This window comes from Aedes aegypti, chromosome 2 (genome assembly GCF_002204515.2).
Source record: "Aedes aegypti strain LVP_AGWG chromosome 2, AaegL5.0 Primary Assembly, whole genome shotgun sequence".
NCBI classification, from domain to species: domain Eukaryota; kingdom Metazoa; phylum Arthropoda; class Insecta; order Diptera; family Culicidae; genus Aedes; species Aedes aegypti.
Genome location: NC_035108.1, coordinates 65,666,181 through 65,683,356, shown reverse-complemented (window position 1 = coordinate 65,683,356; position 17,176 = coordinate 65,666,181). Strand labels below are relative to the sequence as shown.

General features: G+C 36.0%; 1 protein-coding gene across 3 annotated transcripts in view; it reads left to right on the top strand.

Moving 5' to 3' along the window:
* LOC5567142 (E3 ubiquitin-protein ligase AMFR) overlaps positions 1-17,176 on the top strand; it is a 167,881-nt gene that overhangs the window by 27,019 nt on the left and 123,686 nt on the right. For 2 of the 3 annotated variants that reach the window (XM_001651489.2, XM_021841088.1), the window contains exon 2: positions 12,152-12,850. In XM_001651489.2, the coding sequence (XP_001651539.2) occupies positions 12,353-12,850 (498 nt within the window). In that variant the 5' untranslated portion in view covers positions 12,152-12,352. Of the gene's footprint in view, positions 1-11,703; positions 11,882-12,151; positions 12,851-17,176 lie in introns of those variants that run through there. The other variant, XM_021841087.1, reaches the window with a different exon arrangement.

Below are 17,176 nucleotides of genomic sequence, written 5' to 3'. Positions count from 1 at the left end.
AATTTGCTCGAATTACAAAATAGACCCCTAAATTTGCTTTCCATAATTGCAAAAATCTAAAATACTTTTGAATTTTGCGAAGCTATCGCGATTTGAATTTGGGATCAGACAACGTACAAGTTTCATGGAAATAGCTCTAGAAAACTCTTTTTTTTTTTCAAGATAATTGACCTCACTCACAGACAAAGGATTAAAGATCGTGAACTGCTCAAACTTCATGAAGGGAAGAGGTACAATTTCTCCACTTATGACGAATTGAACGTTTGGTTAGGATCGTTTGTAAGAATCTCTCAGCTGGCGTTAGATCATATAGAGCGACCGAAATAAATTAATGAATTACATACTTGGATATTTCACAATCTAAGTAATCTCAATGAAAAGGTAACCCAATCTGGCATTAATTTTATTAGTTTTAGATATTATTTACATCAGTTTAAAAAAAATCAAGAGAACATCGTGGAAGTACTTGTAATTGACACTATGTTGCAAGAAAATATTCATTATACACTCCGGTGCAAAAGTTTGGGTTCACCACCCATTGGTGTAGATAGGATGGACGGGGCCTATGGGGGGCTTTGCATTTTTTTTACAGAAGTAATATTGGTCTCAATAATTACGATTTCATATGTATCGAAATTTAGGGGCCTTCCTTAGCCGAGTGGTTAGAATCCGCGGCTACAAAGCAAAGCCATGCTGAAGGTGTCTGCGTTCTAATCCCAGTCGGTCCAAGAAATATCCGATGTTGGTAATATCCTGGACTTCCCTGGGCATTTGTACCTGCCACACGATATACGAATGCGAAAATGGCACCTTTAGCAAAGAAAGCTCTCAGTTAATAACTGTGGAAGTGCTCATAAGAACACTGAGCTGATTTGCATATATTTTCATTGATTTTTTTTTGTCTCATGTGATATTTAAAAATTGCAATTTTAACTACGGAATATATTCATTATTTGTCTAATCCAAAAACCCTTCAAGCATTCTTCCGAAGAACTCTTGAGAACTATCCCATATATTTTTCCAGAAACTTTTCAGGTATCCATGTGCTTTTCATAGATTTCTCTGAGCATTCCCACGGGGATTTCTTCATGAATTATTTCCGTACTTTTCCACTAAGTGTTTCTTTGTATTTTTCTAAAAATCAATTAAATGTTGCTTCCCGCATTTCTCCAGAACTTTCTCAAAAATAACATTTCAAAATTTCTTCAAATGTTCCTGTTCAAGCAATTTTGAAATAAAAATCAAACATCCATATAAAGCTTCTAGAGGTATACGTTCAACTGTACTTTCAAAAACTCTTCGGCGAAAGGAATATTCAAGCGGTTTGTTCAATGATTTTTTCAAAGAATCATATTATTATTTCCCTTGTAATGTCGTCACAGGATTTTTTCCGTAAAAGTCACCAGAGTTTCATACAAGTATTTGCCACAACTAATTTTTCAAACAGCTTTAGTAATTTTTCTGAAGAATTTTAAAATGAATTTTGTCGGGGTTCTGCTAAACCGCACCAAGCGCCATTTTTTTATTTTATATTTTCAAAAATGAGTTATTCACATCAGAGGATTTAGATAATCATAACCTTGCTCCATTATAAATATCAAACAGTTTAAACAGTCCAATTTCATAATTTTCTCTGACAGGATATGTAAAACTGAATTTCTATCCAACCAGAGCGAACCACAAACCTAAGCTTGCAATTAGAGGTAATTTAGTATTCTGATGCAAAACGGCATTTTTTCGTATATTTCCTAAAACATTGTTAAGTAGCCATTCCGGACTACTTAAAGCAACAACACCATCGTTTTTTAGCATGTAATGTAAACGAATGACTATTGTTTCGGTGGTGCTGATCTATTTTCATTGAAATTTTGTTCAGCCACACTACATCGAGTACCATTTATATAAAAATCGTGTTTTTGTATGAAGAAATGATATCAACATGCGCTAGGCGCTCCCTATTGCTTTGTATCTAATATGTTGATAGATCCATGCAGGAGCTGTAATGAAATAACAAGGCATTTCAATTTGATGTTGATAATTGATAATTTGGGAACACTTAGTGCGCTTTAGCTATTCAGAAATTGACGTTTTCACCATCAAGCCTCCTTGATGGGAGTGTGCATAAGTTGTTTCGAGTTTTTAAAATGATGACCGAGAGGTAGCGCGCCTAATCACCAATCGAAGGACACGAGTTCAAATCCCGATTAATATTATTTTACCTTCTCCCTAACAGACAGTCTTAAAAATCAATCAACTCTCAGCTTATGTGACTATTTTCGAACTACAGAACACAAGCAGTATCAGCAGCAGCGGGAATGACGAATTTTATGACATTCCTGGTATCCACTTCATGTAAAGAATCGTGAACTTGTTCAGCCAAAGTACGCTGAATGCGAGTAACTCGGTGCGCTCTGGCAGAACAAGTTCATGGTTTTCTTCGATCATCATATTTTTTAACTACATTATTGTCTTTTTTGAATCTTTATGCTCGTGAGGGCCTTGATTCAACAAAATTTCTGTTGAAATAGATAATCCACCAATAGAAAAAACAGATAGAGTACATTGAATGGCTTGTATCAATTCATTGTTCATATAGGTCCCCAACAGTACATTGTGGCGAGTTCTATGGAAAATTACAAATTCTTCTCATTCGTAAAGTATACATTTTTGTGACATGCCTTTCAACATACATGGTGATTATATGAATCATTTCTCTTCATTTTTCTCTTGTGTTGTTGGAAATCATGAAACACATTCATCCATACCGAACTGAAAACCATTTTCTTCAATTTGTATACAGACAGAGTGCACTGAGTGCCTCTTAATTTGAAATTAAATCTAATTACATGGATAATATGTGATGATTTTCTTGAATATTCTATCTTGAGTTACTTATTGGACCCTGTTAAATTTTCAAAAGAGTCGTTTGCGATTTGCTCGCAGATGAGTGGACGTTAAAGTTAAATATCTCAAAATAATGGTTTTGGAACTTGGTGCAGTTTAGCAGAACCCCGACCCAGTGGTCGGCGTACAGTCAGAGTGGACCAAGTGACATTTTTCATGTTTCGAGAAAAATGGGATTAAAGTCTAACTCTTTATAATTTTTGACCTCGTTAAAATTTTGGTTCAATATTTCTACATACCTTTGGGTTACTATAATTTGGGTTACTATATAATGTGAAGTGATAATTATGAAAAATCATAACCCAAACCTCTATTAGAATGATTTTCTTTATGAACTATGTGCACTTGGTCCACTCTGACTGAATTACAGACAACCGTTCAATGATTTGGTTCACTATGAATGAACAATTTCTATGAAAATAACAATCATTTTATGCTTGCATGGTCAAATTGGGTGCATATCTCTAAGATACACAGATTATCAAGATCCATCGACATCAGTACCGTAGATTTTTCAGTAATCCATGTCTTCAATCCCAAAACCAGTGGCATTACGATAACTTCAAAATTAAAGTTTTGCAGGGTCAGGGAAGATATATTAAAATATGCGTTCAGTCAGAGTGGACTAAGTAAAAAACTTGATTACCGGACAAAATATACTGATCAATAAGCGGGGTCGAGGACATTCCATACATTAACCATGAAACTACCAAAAAACTTTTATCGGACTCTAAAATCGACTTAAAAATACAATGATCAATCAGTTTATTGCCTTTTGACACTTGGTTCGCTCTGTCTGCACAGAAATTGTTAAAATTTAATGAGTTAACTGTACTACGATTTTTCTTATAGTTATGTATTAAGTATGAGGGACTATATATAAGAGATACAATTTTTATGCCTTCCGAAGTAATGCGTATTTTATTGATTCAAACAACGTTGTAGAACATAATAAAAAACTCAAAAATACCCAGAAAAAGATATAACAAAAAAAACTAGTTTTAAGGGGTCGTTCACAAAAAATGACTCATATCTCTTAAAATTCAATAGATAGAGCTAAAGTGTATTTAAAAAATTTTCATGTGGTGAAATTATCTACAACTTTGCCGAAGACACCATTGGTGTAAGGTACCGCGGGGCAAGTGGGAACGAAAAAAACGATAGTTCCAACAAATTGTTCAATAAAATTTTCAAATGTCAATATTTTGCAAATCCAACAACACGGTCACATTTTGGCAACATATTTGCTGGTGTGTGCATGAAACTGATCGAATAATTTCGAAATTGTGAAAACCTTGGAAGAAAGTTTTAGAATGAGCCATTGGACGCAGTTACCCCGCTAAACGGGGCAAGTAGGACACATTCAGTTCCATGCGTCAATCCACATCAGTAAGTCAACCATTACAATGATAGGATTGACAAATCATAGATTTTTAATTTAAGTACATATTTGATGTACATAAGGGATCAACCATAAAATACGTAACGTTTTAGGAAGAAAACCTTTATTTAATAGCATGTCACCTCACATTTAATATTAACTGAAAATTCCTCAATGAAAGCGTAAAGAGGAATTAAACTTGTTCAAAATATATCATTTATAAGTTGTTAATTAAAATGTAACACATAAACAACCAATAATTGACGAAATTATAAAAATGTTTCGTTATTATTTATATGCATGGCAAAAAACCACTTAATGGGGTGGAATTGTTCTCCATCACTACTTAATTTGGTAGAAATAACAAATAAAGTTCAAATAAAATAAAAAAGTAATCGTTCTCATGGTGCATTTCAAATTTCATCTCTGTGTTCGTTCAACTTTGAAGTCGTATTTCAAAAATAAAAATAAAATAAAGTATGATTACACTTTTCTTCTCCCTCTTATGCAATTACGTAATTTGAGATTGTTCTTTTTTGATAAAAATCATTTGTTCGAATGTTTTTGTGGTACTCTCAAGGAAAATGTATGAAACGTATACGAAAAGTTTTGATTCTGGTTTTTGTTTTGATAGGTCCCACTTACCCTGGGTACAAACATATATTGGGGTTAGATAGACCATCAAAAATTTCATATGAAATTAAAACAAAATACTGGTTTATCGTTAGCAGCTTGTAATAATACCTAAAATTGTAGCTTACAGATGGAAATTTGATTTATAACACATTTATTTTTTGCGAGTCAATGCAAGACGGGAAACGTGTAACAATTTATCATGCAAGTTGAAAATGGCGCTGAACTGACAACTGTTACATGAACCACATGGTAATAAAAATAACAATATGTTTAGTACTAAATACTTTCCTTGTCATTGTATCTTCAACTTTCTAGAAGAATACCCCCATGAAAAACTTTTCCTAAGTGAGCTATGACGAAACGCCCCACTTACCCCGTATTCTCACTTGCCCCGGGGTACCTTATCTCCACTTTTGCAAAAAAGTGAAAATCTATCTCACTGCTAGGTGGATTCATCACAAAAATAATACTTTCTTAAGAAGGGCTTCAACATCCCGAACAACTTCTCTGAAGACACCATACCTCTTAAACCAACTTTTCTGGTACAAAACATTTTCAATCACGAATTAAGGCCCTTGAAAGCACTGTGCCATGGCTGTGTTAGTGGAAAACCAATAAAAAAAACTATTCATAAAACAAATGTTCTGTAATTATGTATAGTAAGGGTGGTAGGTCATTTGGCATAAAATCGTTTGGCATAAAGCCGTTTGGCATAAAGTCGTTTGGCATAATGGTCGTTTGGCGTAATAGTCGCTTGGCATAATGAGTCTGAAAAAAGCATTTGTCAATTTTTCGCTTTTACGTTTTTATTGAATCTTTCTGAAGACATCAGGCTTGTTTTGGAGTCAATTGGTACAAAATGACACTTTATTCAAAAATCTTTCGCCCGTGAATAAATTTAAGCATATTAGGAAATGATTGCCAATAGTATTTTATTATTCATCCAGAAATTATCCTTCCTTCAAATATTAATTCTTCTTTTGAGTTTTGCTATTGAAACAAATTTTTCCATCAAAGTTTTTTATATTTTTAGCACAAATATACCCTTCTTTTAATTGTTCTATTTTTTTTTTTTTTTCTAAATGTGATGTAACTATTATTATTGGTATGAAAACTGTTGATTAAAAATTTCAATAAATTGCTCCTTCTTTTATGCAGCCTATGCAGGAGCTATATTTTTTAAGTATTTTTTTTTTTGTTTCCAACTGACAAAAGGGCGGCAATCGATAACATTGATCTGCTCAAATTATCAGCGTAAAGAGAAATCGATTACTGCAGTTACTTCGACGGGTTGTGCTACTTTTCCCAGAATGTCTGTTCCCCGAATGTCGTTTCCTCGAACGCCAGTTCGCCGAATATCCCGTTTCCCCGACCAGCCCACTTCCCAGAAAAGTTTTAAGCACTCATAACTGTCGTAACTCTATACATTTCAGGGTTATGAACGAACTGACCATCTAATATTCAACCTTCTTTAATAAATTAGCGGTTCTTTCGAGTTTTACCGTCCTCAGCATTTTTGCCAACAAGTGTATAGCCGAGAATGACAGAATACTTCCTCCTTTTGACTGTTTATCGTTCTTCCTCGTCACCACTTTTCCGGGAAACCAGTCATTCGGGGAAAAGTAGCACAATTACTTTGATGATTCTGAACGCACTTTTTTATGTCTTATAGTTTTATTATGCCGCAATAATTTTTGGCGTCCATTCTTCTATTGGTTAAATTATAAATTTTGCCTTTTAAAAATAGGCTGTTCTCTATTTTTATACTGTTTTAAATTTTACTATTTAGTAAAGCTAAATGTTAACCATTTTTATGTTTTGCTGTTTCATCAATTCTTGCCAGATGTGTTCTAAGAATGATAATTACTTTAGAACCTGCCAATATTCAACATATACTTTTTTTGGGGCAAACGCGAGATATACTAGAAAAAATATTATTTCAATCAAAAATTTTCCCTTCTCTCGATAATATACGGTGTTTTCGAAGTTCACTTTGGCTATGGGCTCGGTGGTGTTGATCTCGGTAAAAGCTTCAAAAATGCCGATATTTATTTTAAGTCAATCATTATGCCAAACGCCCATTATGCCAATCGGCCATTATGCCAAACGACTTCATGCCAAACGACCTTATGTCAAACGACTTTATGCCAAACGGGGTACAATCATAATAAGAATGACTCTCGCTATTTTCATTAGTGCTAGTCATGTTACAATTTAATACTTTTAAAATTAAAAAGTATCTTTATTTTATCAAATTATTATGAAAAATATTTAAACATCAGTTCACACTAAATCGAACAATTGTAATTACAATAATTTGGAAAAAAAAATCATCCATTTTATACACATGAGCAATACAGAAAAAATTCATCCATTTTATACACATGAGCTATACAGAAGTATTAAGGCATTATTTCTAGCGATGTTTTCGAAAACACTCGTAGTTTAAAAATATTAGGGCAAACGCTCCCTTAGTGGAGGTAGCTCCAATAGTGGAGGTAGTGTGTTTTGGCATGTTTCGCGCTAATGAATGATTATGTGATATTTTTGTATTATGTACGATGCAAAAATGATACAAGTAATCGAATAATATTCATGAAATTTAACCGTAAAACTATTTAAAACAATTATTTTGCTTATTTTTTTTGCTCCTTTGCACCTATAGTGGTGCATCAGTACCCATAGTGGAGGGTCCCGTAAGAAATCAATGGTTTGCGCCACTAAAGGAACCATCCCTAAAATATACCTCCACTAAAGGAACAGTGTTCCTATTATTGGTGCAAGGCTTTTTGCAGGGAAATTTCAAATGAATCGTGATTTTTATACATTTGAATGATAGAAGGATTTGAGATCAATCGAATGATACGTTAAAATCATATATTTCATGATCTTAACACCGTGTTTTAGCAGTTTTCCCTTAGGTACACCACTAATGGTACACTTGCCCTAGTTACATTTTCTTTCGTTCAACAAACTTAAATCTTTTTATTCTATTTATGAATATAGGGTAGGTGTACCAATTATGAATGCAATATGTCAACAGTAGTAATAAAAATCAAGTTGTAACCGCGTTTCTAAAACGCAAGCATGACTTTTTGGTGTCAATTACTAGTTTAAAGCCTTGCGAATCTGTTGATTTAAACAGTTTTAGTACTAAATTGACTTTAAGCTTCTAAAAATGGATTTTAAAAAGCGTTGTCTTTGTACCAATTATGGCAATAGCGTTCCTAGCATTCGACATAAAAGTGTACCAATTATGGACTATCGAATATTGGCACGAAATGAACTCAAACGCCATGAAGAGCGAATGATAATGCAACGCTTATATGTAATGAAGATATCGCTCATAAAATTTTCCAAAAATTTTGGGTTAAATAGATGTTAAATCAATTTTTTGCAATGGGTTCATGGGAGAAAATTAATTTTCGAAAAAGAAGTCAAAATGTAGTGTAAATGCAAATTATGATACAAAACAGCATTAATGATCTCACATTACCTTTCCAGTGCCAATTTTTAACGAAAAAAGAGGGAAAATTCAAAAATCGAGTGTCGCTGAAAACCCCTCTCTATCATGAAATTAGCATCTTCCGCTCGCGAACGTTTTCGAACGTGTGATTGAAAAATCTTAGTAATTGAGTACAAAACATGAAGATAATGCCTTACCGAACCGTCCCGTCGTGGAAGTCACCCGTAAAATAGCTTTAATTCTTTTATTTTACTGATCAAAAAATGTAAACAAACCGCCTCCAGAGTATTGCCATAATTGGGCTCTCATACATTCTTTGTACCAGTTATCGACATAGTGGAAATAACACGTTTTCCAACTTAAAACAGTAGAATTGATTGCATACCAGCTAAATTTATTCATTTGTTCTTACTAGGTAACATACATTCATCGGTTGAAACAGTTTATCCGGATGAAAACACACATTTCGTAACGGAGGTCCCTAAGCCAACTGCTAAGATGGTGACATATATGTGAGGCAAAATTTTCAAATGTTCATTTTTCGAAGCTTATTGCACGAATGTTCTTTTCAAGGTTTAGTTACCATAAAAAACAAATAGTTTAATCATTCCTGTGAATATAAGCCATTATAGTCTAGTGAAACAATAAGAATAATCTCTTTTTGTTCCCACTATTGCCATAATTGGTACTTCTACCCTATTTGAATCATCTGTCTAGAACAATTTATATGGTCAAATAAGGTACGATTATATGCTTTCATTTGGAAAATTTGTTTATTTTGCTCTGTTGTAATACAGCTTAGGGTTCATTCAAATATTACGTAACGCAAAATTTGCCAATTTTAGACCCCCTCCCTCCCCCCGTAACAGCTTTTATAGGGAAAACTTTAAATTATTGTATGGACCGTAACACTATTTAAGACCCCCTCCCTCCCCCTATTGCGTGTCGTAATATTTGAACGATCCCTTAGATAAACCACTAAAAATTTTTGTTTGAATTTTGCAATTTTCATTATTTTATATACTTTATAGCAGAAAGATTTACCAAAAAAATTAAGTTGGTTTATTCGAACTTTTTATGGTCAATTTGACAAATTTAGGATAGCAATGAAAAAAGTAAAAGGAAAACAACATTTGCGAATGATAAACTTATTCAAATTATCGTCAGTAGACTGCCAATCTATATAAATAAAAATGGAATGGTGTTTGTATGTCACGAAATGGCTCGAAGACGGTTCAACGGATATTCACAATTCTTTCACTGTTGCATTCGTCCAGGGTTCCGACGTGTTCGTGCGTAGAAAAAGTTTAAGTTAAAGTCGTCGGAATAGTTGTTAAAACGGATGAAAACTAATGTGTCATTTTACACGGGAGGTTGCATGCCATTTTCAACAGCCTACTTGATGGCAAGACGAAGTTTGCCGGGGCCACTAGTAAATAATAATAATACTTGATCCAATTACTCCACCCCATTAAGAAGTAAGTTTAAGTGTACCATGCCCAATAAATCTGTATTTACTTATAAAAATCACATGTTTTTCATTGTGATTCATTCAATTAGAACTGAAATGCTCATCACATATGGTTTTGTAGCCGCGGACGTTACCCTTAGACTAAGGAAGGACCTAATCATGTCCGTTTACACTAGACTGGCTCAGCTCAGTATGGGAGAAAAATAAAGTTGTATAATTCCATGGGGCACCCCCTAGGATTATTTCTTAGTTATTATGAGATTTTCAGCTCACACACATGGGAAACAGCACATCATCTCCTGTTTGGGTCAGGAAAATTGTTGATCGCGTTCAATTGAACCCAGAATGACAACTTGATACCATAGCGAACAATATTGTAGAAGGTTGTATGATGATTAAAATTAAGAAAGTTGGTGTTTTGACTATCTGAAGTAGATTTGCAATAATGCTTGGTATTTCTTCAACATAGCTGGGTGGTAGCCACTAAGCGCATCATAGCCACCTATGACGCTGGACGAGCTGCGGTACAAGGTGCATACATATATGTGATTGTACGGGAGTGCTGATATAAGCTTAACTTTCAACTACTGCAAGGTTAATTGAAATGAGCTTAAAACCAGATACAGCCTTCTGCAACTCGCTTCACTATCAAATAGTGAATTTGTCATTCTGGGCTCGATTGAACGCGATTAACTAGTCTACGGAAAGAAACAGTGGCATAAGGTTAATTTTCAATAGATTTGAAACAAATATTCCATACAAACTTCGAATTGAATGCGCCAGCTGGGGGAGCCACCAAATGAGTTGAAATTTTGAGAGAGCTTTTTTCTTACTCTTAGGCACATATTTAAGGGGTGCCCCGTTGAGGTTTTCAACTTTTTTGTTTAAAGGCCAGTCTAGTTTACACATAAAATTTCCCATGAAGCGTTTCTCAATCCTATCAGCTCCATTTTCAATCATATAGAGCTGGCTGGAATACATATATTCTACAATGAAAATTATACCGGCAGGAAATGCAAAAATAAACTAAAATTAATAAGCATCAATAGTCAATTCAGCATTGAGAGAGTAAAACAAAATATTATGAACTAAAGTAGACAAGCCGTTTTTCAATGGGTTAATTACAAAATAAAAACAACTTTTAAAATATCTTAGGTATCTCTCTCAAAATAACTCTCTACCCGCGTCAGATTCATCTTCGTGGCACAACAAACCGAGTTGAAAATGTAAACAAGTGCGCAAGAAAAAAAAAAACGCAAATTTGTTGAATGAATAAGGGACTGCTGGTTGAAGAGAAGTAGGTATATCTCGATGAAGTCCGCTGGCTTGCGGTTGTTGTTGCGCGTTTTCGGTTATCCGACCGATTCTCTTCATTGGTATGGTGTACATACAGTGGTCCCTCTTCTAATGCGGCTGCCTGAATAGAATATATTTATCGTTTTTCAAGATCAACCTGCTAGTTGAACAGTTGTCAGCTCATCAGAAAATGATGTATTGGGCGATTTATAACCAACGCGGGTCAAGTTTTGGGCATTTCAGAGCTTCTCTCTCCCTTATCTCTGCTCTTCCAAAGAGGTAGAGGGAAATACTGTTCCTTAGGACTACATGTGTACCTGTACTTTTCACAGATATTGATAGATCTTCACTTTGCAAAATTTCTATTGAATGTTTTTATTTGTAAATTCAAAAAGATGTAGCTTCTGTGATACCGAAATATTTGAATTAAAATTTAGAATAAGAGCGCACTTCTCTGAAATCTGCTGTTTCTACAGACAGTGCTCATATGTGTCGTGTTTACCGTTCAGCTGCGTGCGAAACAGAATCGGAGCATTGCAATCGTATACACAGTTGGTGGGTTAGTTAGGGCGTGTGCCGCCAGTCGAAGTAGCGAAGATCGCCGTTTTGCGTCAATTTGCAGTTATTCAGTAACAGAACATTGCTCTCCAGTTTCCGCTCGATTGTCCGTAGTGGAAGAAGTTGCCGTGTGACTGTCTTCTGTGAATTCTGAGTCTCCAGATAAAATGTACGGTTTGTTCAAATATTTTTGAATTCTTGGTGAGACTTGAGACGAGTAGATAACGAGAATTTTTAAACGAAAGATATCGTTGAAACGAGAATTCTCCCAGTGTTTGCGTTTCCTGATAGCATAAGTAAATGCCAGAACAGTGATTATAGCACTCAAGTTATCAACGATTCGTAAAGCTTTGCAAACCGACTGATGCTGTCGTCCAGAAACATCCTAAAATACATACTAATAATTGAAATTCAATTTTTCTCCATTCTCCCGTTGCAGTAATGTGAAGTGGTTATGCTGCTGAACAGGAAAATAATTCAGTGAATACAGAAAAAAATGTGCCAAAGTGGTAAATCCATAAAGCAGAAGTTGTTGTCGAAAGCGCGATCGCTGCTAATCGATTAATGTGCGTCGAGTCGAAAAATTGCTCATTGTGTGTTTGACTTCGGTCGCGGTCTGAGTGAGAATCCTGGAGTGAAAATGCCGGTCGTATTGAACGGATCGATTCCGCTGCCCAGCATTCGGGTCTACACCAGTGCCAGTGTCCTGTTGGTGTCCCTGTGTCTGTACTACGCGGTCAATGTGACGAGTGATCCCTTCTGGAGACAGCAAAGCAATGCCACGGCAACGGCCGTGACTCCAACCGCCGGAAGCAATGTGAACGCCATATTGTCCGGAAGTGTCGCGTCGGATGCGGCGGTGGCCGCTGTGGCCGGTGCTGCTCGGGATGTGGCTGCCGGGGCCGCTGCTGGGGGGATGGTAGGGAACGGAGGGAATAAACTGGACTCCTTGTTGACGGTGAAGGAGATCAATGACTTTGAGGAGAAGATCCTGGCGGCAACGGATGCCGATCTGAAGAGGATGATGGAGCAGGAAGCGGAACTGCTGGAACGATCGGCGGCGAACGACTCCCGGACGATCGGAGCGCATCTGAAGGATATCGCTTCGTTCATGGGAAGCGAGCCGATCTGCATCTGGGTGAGTAATGTGTCCTTACTTTTGCATGGATTTCGTAGACTGTTTGGTTTGAACACTTAGTCTAGAGCTGCAGAACGTACGATCAGCAGCAACATCATATTGTGCGGCCCGCGAAGTATTTGGAGATCATTTGCAGGTCATCCTGTTGATTGTTTTACCAACTTAAAGTTAGAATATATCGAGGATGATTATTTATCTTTTCATTCCATTTCAATTATGTATAAGCGCTATTTAATCAGTGTTTGAACACGGTGTCTTTGAGTCCGTATGTGTTAAGAGAAGCTACAAGTGGTTTGTGGCTGCTCAGTCAAAGGTGGAGGATCAATTGTTGAGCTCGTTTCATTCTCTTATTACAATTCTGTTGAATATGTATGACTACACATTTATATCGTAATAACGGTGGGAATATTACAAAAATATGATTATTCAACAAACTAGGAATGGTTTGTCACTGTGAGTGTCGGCCTATTCTCTTATTCAACAATTATTTATGTTCAACATAATATTATGAAAACATTCCCCTTTCCTTTTACTTTAAATTTTGTAACAAAAAACAACTTTGACTGGTTCGACACTGTAAGTGTAAACTTATTTAAGGTTCGCTTTACTCAACAAACTATGAATGGTTCGTCATTATGGGTGTCGACATAAGAGTGTTCTGCGATGGTCCATGAAATCGAGTTCGTTTTTTTTTTTTTTTCAAATTAGTTGTATATGATAATACACGCTTTCGTCCTGACAGCGCATACTGGTCCATAGCCCTTGAGTTTCTTAGTTTTTTTTTTTTTAATTTTAGAAGGGTGGTGGTTTTGAAGAGTTGGAGGGTATTCCTTAAGCTTTGTTTTGATATAACAATATTTGTGATCTATCCACCTAGCAGTGCAGTGTGAATATATGTTTTTCCATATTTGCTCAAATCGAGAAGCTATTTTCAACAAAGTTGTAGATAATGAAAATTGAAAATTTTTCCTGTCGGACACAAACTTTGTACAAACGTTTCTTCAATAGTTTCAGATCATTTTGTACAAAATATGTACTACTAAAACCAGATTTTTTAGAATAACTTTTTCTAAAACGGTGTAGATTCTAAAAGGTTGTTAACAATCGAAAAATCATTGTTTTTCTCGTAGACACCAACTTTCTAGCTCATCTTTTTTAAAGTTATTAAAAATTTTATTAAAAAATAAATAGTCACATTTACTAACATGAATGGTCAGGGGCCTTTGGAGTGGAATGGGTGAACTAGAACACCTGTTGTACTCACTCGGATCTGACAATACAAAAGATTGTTCAAATTATAACAATCTTCTAGGGTCCACAATTGTGAAATGTTCTTCTACATAGAAATGATAAATTGATCTTCATTAACTCATGTAGAATCATATGCTCAAACTCCAAAGAGTTCTTGGAAGACCTTAACTTGCACACATTCTAGCCTGATAAGGAACCAGATACACCCCAACCTCTTTTTACAATCGTTATCGGGGGGTCTCAGTCGTAAGAAATCGGGGTTATGATTATGGTTTGTAAAATGCGACGTCTAGAGGTGGAAGTACTGATCCGAGATATTCGGATGAGAGCATGGATTCAGATCTTTCCAAAATTGCCATTAAAGTTTTTTTTATTCTGATAATACATGGCAACACTGCTCGATTGTATCAACAGAGCCATTTATATGGGAGTGTTACATGCAGATACCAAGATAAAAATGCCGATTGTTCATCTCAGTTGTAAGCAGTGATGCATGCCATATAGTTGTCCGAAACACAAACGTTCATGTGGCTGGCAACACTGTTTAAGAAGAATTAAGAAACGATCAAAATCATAAGCCTTGAGCGGAATAGAAAAATAGTATGCTTAGCAACATAGGATTTTTTTTTCTGTTCGGAACATAAACCTCTGCGACCAATATTTGATCTATTGTAGTATATCCCGTGTCCTTTGTTTAGTGCATGTCGTGTTACCTTATCACAATTGAGAAGTGTATTCGATTTTCTTACAGTTGTAATTCCTAACTTGATCGCAGGAAAGGATTTTTTATTGAAAGGCTCCGCTATTTATACCCTTTGAAGATTGTGGTTGGTACACTCTTCACAGGCGCGCCCCTTTATCAGTCAAAATCAGATCCCTTGATAAAGCCAAGATATTACACCGATATTGTCCATGCATCAGAATCCTAGTCCTTAATTCTTCAAACTAGAGAACTAAATAAACAAAAGATTAGAAGACAAATGGTTGTATTCGACTCATTTTTTTTCCTTTTCTCAAGATCATTCTCGGCAACTGGAAAAACCGAGGCTTATCACTTGCAATAGGGTTCAAAAATGTAACAAGGACTAAAAAATGTTCCTTTGTTTACTATAATACCATGTTCTCTTCGTTTGAAGCAGTCAGAACAAGGGTTCACTGGTAGATCTTTACCCCATAACGCACTACGAAAAGATGATCGGCCTGCAATATGGGTTAAAATAGGAATAATCTTCAACTGTAATCCAGTTTTTAATGGAGGGCCTAATTTTCGTAGCTGACAATACTCAAGCGAAATCGATAAAACTCGATTAATCCAATTTCTGCATGTTATTTATGTCAAATCTTGAGCAAAGTACAAGAATGGAAAGCGAAACATAATATTTTTTTACGCTGTCAACTCTGAGAAATGGTTCTAGCTCAATCAAGCGTGTGCTATAATAAGGGCGAAAGTCGTGTGGTCGATTTCTATTCATCGATTCTCTCTTCTGTGAATGAAAGTGACAAGATGCAGATTTGTTACCATTTTTTCACTTCAGACCGCTTGCTAGCATTGCAATCTTGCATCCTAAGGTTGAAAAATGCGTTAAATGCGACAAATTTGCATTTTGTCTCTTTTATTCACAAAAAAGAGGATGTATGAAGAGAAATCGATCATGCGACTTTCGCGTTTATTCAAGCACACGCTTGAAATACAGTGAGGACTCCTATAAGATCCATGGATGGGGGCGTTATAGAAAACCCAGGGGTTATGAGATTTCATTAATTTCGGGATTTTTTGAATATCTCGGTGACATTATAGATAGATAGCACAGGAAAAGTTTCAGTACTCATTTGAGGGTTATCTTTTTAGTTGAGAATTTGGCCGGTTGTGGCGCTTTTCTGAACTTGCACTATATGCACCTTGCGGGATGAAAATGTAACCTTTGGAACTTATAATATCTCTAGATGATGAAAGGTTGGTGTCTTGGGAAGAGTTGTTCAATAGCTAAAAGGCTGACATGCTGTGTTCATTAAACTATGGAATTTCACCATCAGACGGTGCTAGTGAACATTTTGTTTTGCGGATGTCTCAGGAATCTGAAAACTTAGAAAGATGGTGTCTTCGGCAAAATTGTTCATTAGCTCAAAAGCTACCTTCATTTATGTCAAGAGATTTGAGATTTCTCTACCAGGCATAGCTAGTGAGCATTAAACTTTTGATATCTTAGGATCCTGACTACTTAAATAGATGGCGTCTTCGGTAAAGTTGTTCAGTAGCTTCGAGAAGAACCATTATTCTAGTCAAGAGATTCAGATTGATCACCAGGTGGTGCTAGTGAGTAAAACTTGTGTTTTGCGGATACCTCAGGATCCTGACCTCTTAGATAGATGGCGTCTTTGGCAATGTTATTCAATAGCTCAAGACCTATCATTATTTTAACTAAGAGATTCGGAATTTTGTCAGCCAGGCGCTGGTGAGCATTAAACTATTGTTTTGTGGTTATCTCAGGTCCTGACCGCTAAAAGAGATCGCGTCTTTGACAAAGTTGTTCAGCAGAACAATGGCTATCATTATTCTTACTAAAAAATTCGAGATTTTTTCACCAGACACTACTGAACACTTTTGTCGAAGACGCCATTTTTCTTAGTGGTCAGGATCCTGAGATAATCGCAAAACAAAAGTTTCATGCTCTCTAGCGCCGCCTGGTGGCAAAATCTTGAATCACTTGACAAGAATATTGATAGTCCTTTAACTACTGAACAACTTTGCTAAAGACGTCATTGTTCTAGGGGCCCAGATAGCCGTAACGGTAAACGCGCAGCTATTCAGCAAGACCAAGCTGAGGGTCGTGGGTTCGAATCCCACCGGTCGAGGATCTTTTCGGGTTGGAAATTTTCTCGACCTCCCAGGACATAGAGTATCTTCGTACCTGCCACACGATATACGCATGCAAAAATGGTCATTGGCATATTAAGCTCTCAGTTAATAACTGTGGAAGTGCTCATAAAAACAGGCTCTGAGGCTGAGAAGCAGGTTCTGTCCCAGTGGGGACGTAACGCCAGAAAGAAGAACCCAGACAACCAAAAGTCGCATAA